This window comes from Astyanax mexicanus, chromosome 24 (assembly GCF_023375975.1).
Source record: "Astyanax mexicanus isolate ESR-SI-001 chromosome 24, AstMex3_surface, whole genome shotgun sequence".
Classification (NCBI taxonomy): Eukaryota; Metazoa; Chordata; class Actinopteri; order Characiformes; family Acestrorhamphidae; genus Astyanax; species Astyanax mexicanus.
In genome coordinates this window covers 7832915-7844998 of record NC_064431.1, presented here as the reverse complement: position 1 = coordinate 7844998, position 12084 = coordinate 7832915, and the positions used below count along the sequence as shown (strand labels likewise).

The 12084-nt window shown below is 39.7% G+C and overlaps 1 protein-coding gene across 2 annotated transcripts in view; it reads right to left on the bottom strand.

The window, feature by feature from the left end:
* Window positions 1–7529, bottom strand: part of LOC103023694 (potassium voltage-gated channel subfamily D member 3) — a 207954-nt gene extending 200425 nt beyond the window's left edge. The window contains exons 1-2 of one of the 2 annotated variants that reach the window (XM_007228511.3): window positions 7246–7529; window positions 1813–2989 (exon numbers count right to left, since the gene is read on the bottom strand). In XM_007228511.3, the coding sequence (XP_007228573.1) occupies window positions 1813–2915 (1103 nt within the window). In that variant the 5' untranslated portion in view covers window positions 2916–2989; window positions 7246–7529. The remainder of the gene's footprint in view (window positions 1–1812; window positions 2990–7245) is intronic. The other variant, XM_007228510.3, reaches the window with a different exon arrangement.
* Window positions 7530–12084: the final 4555 nt, after the last annotated feature.

The following is a 12084-nucleotide window of genomic DNA, read 5'->3' as shown; positions in this document are numbered from 1 at the left end:
ATTTATGCTTTTTGCTAGTTTGCCTATGGCAAAATATACAGATATAGTAAGATAAAAATAAATGACATTCAGAGTGGTTCAATATGAGGTTGTGCTCTGTTTTAGAGACTATTCTTTTTAAATATCAACATGAAGGGAGGGTGTGCCATATCAGACATGGTCGTCTGCCCAAACTAACAGATCAAACAAAGAGAGCACTGATCAGAGAAGTAGCCAAGAGGTCCATGGTCACTCTGGAGGAGCTGCAGAAATCCACAGCTCAGGTATAAGAATCTGTCCACAAGAAAACTATAAACAATGCACTCCACAAATCTGGCCTTTATGAAAGAGTGGCTAGAAGAAAACCGTAGGAACTGAGCCAAATATGAACACAGCAAATATTTGGGAGAAGGTGCTGTGGTCAGATAAGACCAAAAGTAAAAACCTTATAAGCACTTGGTCGGAAAACGTGACCTACTTCCCTATACCTAATGTAAATATCAACAATCATAAATGGCCATGACCTTGGACTACCCAATTCATATTTATGATTTTTGCTAGTTTGCCTATGGCAAAATACACAGATATAGTAAGATAAAAATAAATTCAGTCAGAATGGTTCAATGTGAGGTTGTTATAGAAAAGATTATTTTTAGAATATCAGAATAAAAAGTGATGACATAGTTACTTTTGTTGAAAGTAATTTGATTGCTGATTACTCCTTTAAAAAGTAACTTTCAACAGCTGCTGAACCCCCCCCCCCCCCCCCCCCCAATACACACCACTGCCACCTCAACATACCAGTTTTGCCCGAACTCTTTGCTCCACCTCGTTCTGTAAGTATGTTGCTGCAAATCCAAAGGTTTCTTTAAATTTGGCGTTCAACAACTCCCTCTGTTTAAGAACCTACAATTCTTTGGTTTTTCCTGAAAATAATCTTTTTGGGATCTAGAACCCATTTTTTTTGTGGAAATGTGCAGAACCTGAACAGAGCCTATTACACATTGATAGAAAGGGGCTATAGTACTATAGTAGAATATGCAGAATAAATAGAGTATACTTTTTCTCATTTTAATGACTTAATTTTACTTACTTTACCCTACTTACCTATTCTGTATTTTAGTGTAGTTTTAAAAAGTATACTTTATTTGACCCACCAACACTTACACATCACAAACACCTAGTAGATAAGGATCTCCTCCTAGTGTGTTAAGCTGCATAATCAGCAAAAAAGCACCTTCAAAAACATGGTTGTGCTGTAAAACAGTACGAAATAAACCTACAAAAGTTGAGGTCACAACTTGAGACAAAAAAAGTTCACTCCTTTACTCCTTTACGTTTATATACATTCATATGCAACAACAAAAACTGTTCCTGGTATAAGAGTTACAAAAATTGCCAACAAAAAACAGCAAAAAATTAGATCTTCACACTTTGCATGGCTCAAAAATAGAGGACAATGTGACATGTTCCAATATTAGATACATTTTTCGTCCATTAAAGCAGCTGTTCATACGTTTTTCCATTTTAAACAGAAAACATTATTATTTCTGAGTGGGGAGGAGGCAAATATTCAAATGAATAGTATCAGTGTAATGGCACAACCATCTCTGCAAACTCCAAAATATTCACTCTAAAACAGAGTGGTCTGGTAGGTTTGTTGGATGTGACTGAACAAAATGAACTAATTATTATATAAAAAAATACAGAATATCACAGTAATTAGTAAAGCACTTCTATACATGTTTTGTGCAATTACACATTCTCACCAGAGAGGTCTCTAAATCCCCAAATCCCCAAAAACAAGACCGTTAGCTTAATCGCTGCACTTACCCCAGCGTGGTCATTGTAACAATGGTGTACCAGAAGGAGGCGGGAATGCTTGTGAACTTGCTGGAGCTCGACCCCTTCTCAGCGTAGAACATAACCGTAGCAAAGATGATGATGGCCATGGTGAGGGAGAAGAGCAGGAAGCCCAGTTCCGAGGCACAGCTCTTCAGTGTGTATCCCAGGATGCGAAGGCCCTGCGAGTGGCGCGAGAATTTGAAGATGCGAAAGACACGGAAGACGCGCAAGGTGACGAAGGCGCCGCTCACGTCCTCGTTGTTGGTCATGACCAGGCCGATGTAGTAGGGCAGGATGGCGACCACGTCAATGATGCTCATCACGCTCCGCATGAAGCGGTAGCGACTGGGCGCCGCGAACAGACGCAGGAGGTACTCCACAGTGAAGATCATGACACAGGCCGTGTCCATGCAGAAGAAGGCCACAGTGTAGCGTTCGCCGCAGGGCACGTCCTTCTGGTTGGGCGTGGAGCCACACGGCACCGTCTCGACCACGTTGGTGATGACGGACACTGCGATGAAGAAGCCAGTCACGTAGTAGAAGACCAGAGCCATGGTGCTAGTGTGCGGGTTCTCGAAGGCCCTCCACATGGTTTCCCGGAAGTTCATGTTGGGTAGTCTGCTGTCCTTATTTTCCTCTTGGTCATCCATGAGGCGTTCAGCATTTTCCCGCTTGCGATCTTTGTACTCTTCATAGCAGCAGTCACCAATGATCTCAGGGATGATGCCGAAGAATGCCAGCTCCTCGTCGTAGGCAGAGATGCACTCGTACCTCGGGTAGTGCAGCTTTCCGGTGCGGTAGAAGTTGAGGACGCTGCGGAAGGCGTCCGGGTCGCGGTCGAAGAAGTACTCCTTCGTCTCCTCGTTGTAGAAGAACTCTTTCTCGGTGCTGCCCAGGAGCGTGTCCGGGTACCGGTCCAGGGTGGTCCTCCAGGTCTGAAAGCGACGCCCGCTGACGTTCAGAATGATCAGTTCGTCCTGCTTCTTGCTGTGTTCCCTGGGGGCCGGGGGCATGGGGCAGTTTGCCACTGGCATCCAGCCGATGGCAGCTGCCCGGGCAAAAGGGAGCCATGCCGCTACTCCTGTTGCCATGATGACTGCAACACGGGGTTCTAGGAATAGGTGTGCCTCCTTCAAATACAGCTTACTCCGAAATCAGCCATCATCTTTGAAAGGGTTGAGGGAGGGAGGGAGGTAAAAATAGAGAGCATAATCAGGCTATGTGACAGTACATAAATAGAGTACCTAAAACAGAATGATCAGGCTATATGAAAAATAGCTTGTTTTCTGACAAATATACAAGAGAATGGACAAACAGCGACTTTCCTTATGCGTTTTTTTTTTAGCTTTGCCCTTGTGTGTTGCATTTAAGCACACCATACCATGAAAGGAAATTTTTCTTTGCTATTTTGAAACACAACAGTTTGGTATATACTGACAGGATAGGAGTATACAAATTTATCATAAAGTGTTTCCTCAGGGAACATCTTGGGAACTTTCCATAAGTAAGATGTGTGGGCATTTAACATTTCTCAGTCCACAGTGTCAGATGTGTACTATACCAGGAATAAGTGCAAGTGGGTGATGACCAGCAATGATTGTGACCGGCAACATCTGGCAAGAACCGTCCATGAGAACAGACAAGCGACTCTGGCAGAAATCGCATCCACATTCAACGCAAAAAGCCCAACATCCATACCTACATCTCAGGGTAAGTGTTCTTTAGCTTCCAATTGACATGGCAAAAGTTTTGGGCCATTACTTCTATAATGTTAGTACCTGTACAGTACCAATCAAAATTTTGGACACACTTCATTGCATTGAAGATTAATACTAAAGTCATCCAAACTATGAAAAAGAAAACATATGGAATGAATTAGTAAACAAAAGGGGTTAAATATATAACACATTCTGGTCTGCTTTAGATTCTTCAAACTGGCACCTCTTGCTTAGATGACAGTTTTGCACATCTCAGCTGAATTTTCTCAGTCAGTTTTATGAGGTAGAGTCACCTGGAATTCAGGCTTTCAGTTAACAGCTGTGCTGAACTTATCAAGAGTTTATTACTTAAATTTCTTGTCTCTTAATGTGTTTGAGAGCATCAGTTGTAAAGTAGTGAAGAGGTAGAGTTGGTATACAGTGAATAGTTCTATTTGAGTAATGTTCTAATTCATATTATGGTAAGAACTACTCAACTAAGTAAAGAAAACAAACTTTAAGAAATGATGATCAGTCTATCTGAAACATTTTAAAAAACTTTGAAAGTGTCCTCAAGTCCAGTCGCAAAGACCATCAAAAAAGTTTGATGAATGATGGAACTGGCACTCACCAGGACCACCCCAGGAAAGGAAGACCAATAGTTTCCTCTGTTGCACAGGATAAGTTAATTTGAGTTACCAGCCTTAGAAACTGCAAGTTACAACAGAATAAGATGGTGTGTCCAAAGTTTTAACTGCTACTGTGTATGTGTACAAGTTTATTTCTGCCTCTTCACTCTAGAATTAAATGATGCACACCAGTCAGCCACAACAGGGCTCATTTACACACAAAGGAGAATGTTTCTGTCCAATTAAACTGATAAGATGTAAGCAAATGTATAGAGACTGGTTTGATGTGAAATGTGCCCTTCTAGAGAAATGGAAAATAGAAACAGATGTTTAAAGAGTTGCTCTATTAAACAAAACTCACAAAAAAAAGCTTTTTTATAAAAAAGGTATTACATGAAATAGATAAATAAATTCCTCATCCTAAAATCAGAGACTTTTTTTTGGACAATATATTGTCATTTTAAGACCCTTATATGCCACTAGTATAACAATCTTATAATAGCATAATGACGTTTTAAACGTCAAAGGGCCTACCCAAAACAGCAATATATTTACAACTTCACCACTATTTTAATATTAGCCATATTGCATATGACTCTCAGAAGACAAGTAGGTTCACAGTTGCTCCTAAATAAATAAATATAATTTAAAATTATATGTAATTTTCTCTACAATTAAGCACTTTATATAAAACTCTCGAAATGCCTTTGATAAAGTCAGAGATAGAATTTAGCCAACAAATTTATTTTTTTTAATCTGTGAAATTCCTGGATAATTTAATAAAGCTCAACATATTTAATTCTAAAGGGAAAGGGAGGTTGAAAAAAGTCTGTAGCAAAAAGGTATATTATGCTAGAGACCTGTTGAATCACCACCAGACTGAGCCATGGCTCCCTGTATTTACCATAAAAACCCATTTATAAAGGGAAATACTGCAAAAAGCATTTCAGGTTGTTCAGGTCCACAACTACACTAGTGCTGTAATGAGCTCACAATCAGTCTTAAACAGTGTAAACGTAATAAACCATACAAATATAGTATACATTTATATAGCTATTTTTACTGCAGACCCATATTATTATTAGGTTATAAATGGAAAAACAATCATTTTAATGCTATTTATGCAATTACTACTCACGATATGTACTGTGATGCATGCTGGTGTTCTACATAAAAACTGTTTTGTTGTTGTTTAGAGTAGTTTTACTGTACAATATTGTTAAAAATTTAATATTGGCATTAATGTATTCAATTCATTTGATTTCAGTTCATAAAAATGTGTCTGTTTTGCAGAGAACTGTTAAGCCACTAGCCAGACTGAGCCATAGCTTCCTGTATTTACCATAAAAACCCAGTTAAACAAATCCACTCCTAATAACATCTAATAAACAATGTTTTTTTTTTAGCATGGACAGTTCCTGCCAGACACCGCAGGTCACGATCATTACCTGCTATGAAGTAAAACCCAGTTCTAGAGACAATAATGCAAAAAGATGAGTAAAAGCACTTTAGGAACTTTATACTAAATGCCACAACTATACTAGTGTTGTAATGAGCTCATAATCAGTCATGCTCATTATATATAAATTTGGTACAGGTTTTGCAGAGACCTGTTGAGCCACCAGCCAGACTAAGCCATAGCTCCCTGTATTAACCATAAAAAAAAACCCAGTTATGGAAATAATAATGCAAAATGCTGATCTAAAGGTCAGTAGAGCTGTAAGAAACTACATACACTTCAGATTAATCAGAAGCACACTATTTAACACATATAAAAAAAACTATAGTAGCCTGTTCTATTAGTATGTCTTGTCGTTTATCGCTATCTCTTTGCTGTGAAGATGCTTGAAGATGAGAAAGAAGACACTGCAGACACTGCCTTACAATTACTTATACGATTATTTATTACAAAAACTAAGGCAACATCTTCAAGGCTCCTTACTGGGCTTGGGGACCTGCTTATATAGGGTGTTATGGTATACATCTGGAAACATTTAATCATACTTTAGACGTAGAGACATCTATAAGAGGGGTCTTCCTAGAAGAATGGTTACATACATTAGTGAAGAAAAATAAATAGAAAAGAATAGAATAAGCTACAAAATTAGTGTCAGTCTAATAATGGATGCGTGTTTGTTTGCATGGAAAATTGTAGCCAGATGCCGCTGGTCATGGTCATTATGAGAGATATACTTTAGCTTAAAGAGAAATACAATGTCAGACACATGCTAGCAAACTATACTAGCCAGTCCTATTAGTTTGTTTGCATAGACAGTTCTAGCCAGATGCTGCCGGTCACTATCTCTGTGTTCTATAATACAAAGGCTTCTCAGTTTCCTCATGTAAAAAAAAAGAAAAGAACCCTGATGTAATTTTTTCTACAATTAAACACTTTATATAAAACTCTTAAAATGCATTTGATAAATTCAGATACATAATTTAGCCAACATTTGAAATTCCTGGATAAATTAATAAAGCACAATATATTTAATTCTAAAGGGAAAGGGAGGTTGAAAAAAGTCTGTAGCAAAAAGGTATATATGCTGTAAATTTGACTTTTTTTGTAGAGACCTGTTGAATCACCAGCCAGACTGAGCCATGGCTCCCTGTATTTACCATAAAAACCCATTTATAAAGGGAAATACTGCAAAAAGCATTTCAGGTTGTTCAGGTCCACAACTACACTAGTGCTGTAATGAGCTCACAATCAGTCTTAAACAGTGTAAACGTAATAAACCATACAAATATAGTGGTCTACTTTGAAGAGACCTGTTGAGCCAACAGTCAGACTGAGCCATAACTCACTGTTTTTTGTTTGTTTGTTTGTTTGTTTTTACCATAAAAACCCAGTTATAGAAATAATGCAAAAAGATGAGCAAAAATTCAGTTCACTTCAGATTAGAGAGAGAAAAGCTGTCTGACACGTGTTATAAAACTATAATAGGCAGTCTTATGAATGTATGTAATGTAAAAGTAGCTCAGCTCCAGGCTTGTAGTGTGTCTGCATGACTGTGGAAGAGTGGGGAGTATTTACTGTGTAAGAACTGAGAAAAAGAGAAGAACAGAGAGATGATAAGAAAAAAAGCTGGACTCACCTGAAGTCAGAGAGGAGCTGAGAGGAGCTGAGGGTCTTCAGCAGGTGAAATCAGTTAGGGAGTCTTTGGTCATGAAGCGGCTCGGAGAGAAACACGTGGAAATAAAGGAGAAAAGAGAGGCACTGTTTACTCCTCATCCGTCTATCTCTCTATCCCTCCATCACTCCATCTCTCCTCCAGCCTTCAGCTCAGCCTCCCTCCATCAGCGCGCACAGCTGAGCAGCCCGCGACTGAGCACAGCCCACTCCTCCCTCTCTTTCTCTCTCTCTCTCTGCCTTTCTCTCTCTCTCACACACACTTCCCTCTCCCTTCCGCCCTCCCCTCCCTCCCTCACTCTCTAACTCTGTCTCCCTCTTTCTCTCACACACTCTCTCGCTCTCTCTCTCTCTCTTTCACACACACACACACTTTCTCTCTCTCTCTCTCTCTCTCTCTCTTTCACACACACACACTCTCTCTCTCTCTCCCTCTCTCTCTCTCTCTTTCACACACACACACTCTCTCTCTCTCTCTACCTCACACACACTTCCCTCTCCCTTCCGCCGTCCCTCTATCTCTAATTCTCTCTCCCTCACTCTCTTACACACACTCTCTCCCTCCCTCTCTCTCTCTACCTTACATACACTTCCCTCTCCCTCCCTCTCTCTCTCTCTCTCTCTCTTTCACACACTCTCTCGCTCTCTCTCCCTCTCTCTCTCTCACACACTCTCTTGCTCTCTCCCTCCCTCTCTCTACCTTACACACACTTCCCCCTCCCTTCCTCTCTCTCTCCCCAGTCTCTCTCTTTCTCTGTCTCACATACTCTCCCTTTCTTTCACCTGTTCTCTGTCTCTCACTCTTTTTCTCTCTCTCCCCTTCTGTTACTCTCCCTCACATACACATTTCTCTCTCTCTCTCCTTCTCTCACACACACTCTCCCTCTCTCACACACACTCTTCCTCTCTCACACGCACTCTCCCTCTCTCTTCATCTTTCTCTCTCACTCTCTCTCTCTTTTACACAAACTCTCTCTTTCTCTCTCTTTCTCTTCCTCTCTCCATCTCTCTCTCTCTCTCTCTCTCTTTTTTTTACACACACACACTCTCTTACACACACTCTTTCTTCCTCTCTCGCACAGTCTCTCTCTCTCTCAAACACACACACACACACTCTCTCTCTCCCTCTCACACTCTCTCTCTCTCTCTCTCCTGTGATCATACATCTTCCTCTTGATTTTATTCGAGTTTTCAATTTGGTAAAATCAAAGAAACTCATCATTTTTAAGTGGTCTCTTTTTTTTTCTAGAGCTGTATATGGAGGAATTGTGCATATAAGAGGAATCATGCATCAAAGTGTTTCACTCACCTGTACGACTGTTCTGATGTGATGTGAAAATAAACCTGGATAGTATTTTTTAACAAATACCTGCGCTGAGTTTTCTCTGCATTCTTACATAATCAAAGCTTTAAAATGAGTATCTCATTTGAACATGCATTGTGAATGAATTTCCATTTGCATATAACTTGCCATACTCTTTTGCTGGCTGTCAGATGAAAGCAAGCCTTCAAGCGTGGATATTAATGCACTTGTAAAAACTACACTTGAATAAAGGAATATAAGATAATGAATTCTCTCCTTTTTCAGAATTTGTCTTTGTATTTTTTGATCATCATGTTTGAAAATGAATCCTTGGTGTTCCTGCTGATTCTGCAGAGCTGCTGGACTTCTTTGGTATTTTGAAAGCAGCTTTTTAATGACAGACCTAGTTTTGTGAGAACGCAGAGACATGCTGCTTTTCTGAGCCAGTGTGAACCGTTAGCTTTATACAGAGAGAGTGTGATGCTGGGTTAAGGTGACATTACTTTAATCTTTAAATCTCATTTATTTCCCTGTAAGCTCCTGGGAGTCAGAGGAAAACAGTTATAGGGATGTAATGTATCAGTTGAAACCTAGAAATAGTGACAGGGCATCTCAAAATGTGATTTTGGCAAATCGCACATTGCCCATGATAATAATGATACCACGATATTGTGATTCTATAATACTCAATATACACACTGTAAACCCAAAAGTTGTTTGAACTCAAAAAATAAAGTCTGTTCTACATAAAATTGGAGATTTCCAAGCATTACTCAACTATTTTGAGTTAGATGAACATTTGAGGGCACATATACACTTAAACTGAGATCTTTGAGTCGAACCAACCTTATAATAACTGAGTTTAGTCTGTTGCCATTGGCAGCCTCAGTTTCATTGGCTTCTGTCACAATCGATTTGCATACTGGGTGTGACCAACAGTTTCTGACTAACACTCACCATCAGTGTGTAGTGATTCACCCGGGGCTACCTTAGGTAAACTTGTAGATCACATATTATGATTAAATGTTTGGTCTCTGTGTTGTTGGCTGTAGAACAAGCATCAGTTACTGAGCTGCAGTAACTCTGTGCTCTCTCTGTGCTCTCAGTACTTTTAATTCTTTACTGTTTTCTTTCATCTACTTTTCTATGAGTATTTATAAAAATAGTTGAATGAAACCAGAAATACAAGTTAAGGAAACTATTAATTTTAAATATATATGTATTTGTTAAGTTCAATGTACTGTGGTAGGCCCCTGGGGTAGGGGGGCGTGACCACTGTGACCCGGAAGGAGGAAGCACACAGAGAACACAGACACGGGGAGTAAATGAAACTCAAAGCATACCTTTATTCGGCTTTTAACTGCCCTCCACTACACCCAAAATAACTTAAACAAACATAGCCCAGCCCAATGGGGCTCTAAAGTCTGCAGAACTACTTTTAGTTTAGTTTTTAAGGTTTTAGTGTCCGCGCAGCCTCAGCCCTCAGCTCCCCAGTGTAAGTGTCTTTTCAGTGAGCTGAGGCTGAGTTTTATACCTGTCCCAGCCGGTTGCTTAATCAGTCCGGATGCGAGCCAGCTGGGACACATTGGGCTGTGCGCTCCGGCGTGGGGCGGACCCACGATTCCCCCACCTCCTCACGCCACAGTACATAAAAATTATATTACATGAACTTAACAAATACATATATATTTAAAATTAATATTTTTTAAAATAATTTATTAGGTAATCGGTTACAACAAAAGTTTTGAGTTAGTCAACTTATCGAGTTTTACAGTGCAGTACAATAACAAAAAGTTCTGCATTGTAGATTAATATTAAAGTCATCCAAACTATGAAGAAATTGGTATTATTTAGTAAACCAAAATAATTAAACAAAACAGAATATGTTTTATATTTTAGATTCTTCATAGTATCTTGGCATTCTTCCAGTTAACAGCTGTGCTGAACTCCCCTCTGTTTCACATGACAAGTTCATCAGTTACCAGCCTCAGAATCCACAAGTTAACAGCTCCCCAGATAAGAACATCTAAATGTATCACGGCGTTTTTTCATTTGTTTAACATTTTTAAGGTTTTACATGAATCCTTATGTATTCCTTCATAGCAGGGCTTTCAAGTTCTAAAGTTTGGAGGGGGGCGGGGGGTGCTGTTCTTCTTCAGTTGTTAAACGGGGGCGGTGTTTCCGCTATTCTCCTTCAGTTGACTAGGTCTGCCTAACAACAGAACGATCTATATTCTGATTGGCTCAACGAGAGTACATTTTAATATACAGACGATGGATTGGCAAGTGAGAGAAATACCATGTGTGGCGTGTAAGCGTGTGAACTCGCTGAGGTGCAAAGCATGAGACTTGAGGACACTGCTTTATAGTCTGGATCACTTCAGTATTCATATATAATGTAAGACTAAAAATACATAACATTGAATGACAACGTGTGTCCAAACTGTTACTGAAGAGGATGAAATACTTCTAAATAAGAAAACACTAGGAATTTTGGATTTATTTGTGTCAGTTTTACAGAATTTGGCAACCAATAATATTCTTCACCACAGGTGTACGCTACTGATTCGATTAAAGCAAAATATCGATACAACATGATCTAAAACATACAGTATTTTGCAATACTCATATATCATTCCACCACTATCCAGAAATGCAGAAGTTAGCGTAAATCTGTTACTGTAAAGATGATAAACACTGTTCTGTAAGAGATTTTCCTTTATGAAAGAAGCTGCACTCCTGCACTCGCAGCGAGCGCTGATCAAAAAAGCCAATTCATTAAAAGATAGTGACAGCCTGATGTGCTTCATTAGTCACATCTACACTTTACAAGCAGCTCCTTTGAGTAAAAGAGGTCCACGGTTCAATTGAGCTCCTTTCAACACAAAAGTCTTTGAAAAGCAGCTACGTGGTTTTCACTGCTGAATGTACACTGCATTCCCTCACGTCTTATCCACAGACTGTACACTTTAAAACATATCCACTCATTTTAATCTGTAGCTAATCAAACCTAAAATACAAAATATATATTTTAATCAATATATTTACATTTAAGATCTTATCCAGGGAGTCTTACAAAAGTGCTTAGTTGTTTACTTCTAAAAAATCCATATATAGTTTGTAGAGACTGGAATCAGAAAGATGCATCAAACTTCAATACAGTTCAAATGTTAGTTTAGAGTAGAGCTTAGATTCTCTGCCCAAGGGGCGCAGAGTGGTCCAGTGTTCTAAAGCCACTATGAGCGGGAGGTTGCCGGTTCAAACCCCAGCTCATGCATCTTTGCCATCAAGCTGCCGGTGCTTAGAGGGAGCAAAATTGGCCCTGCTCCCTCTGGGTGGGTAGATGGCGCTCTCTCCCCATATCACTCCTACGGTGATGTTCGCAGCACAGGGCATCTGTGAGCTGATGTATCAGAACCGAGATGCTGCGCTTTTCTCCGAGCACGCTGTGATGCTGCTCGGCAATGCTGCATCAGCAGCAGCTCGAAAAGAAGCTTCACA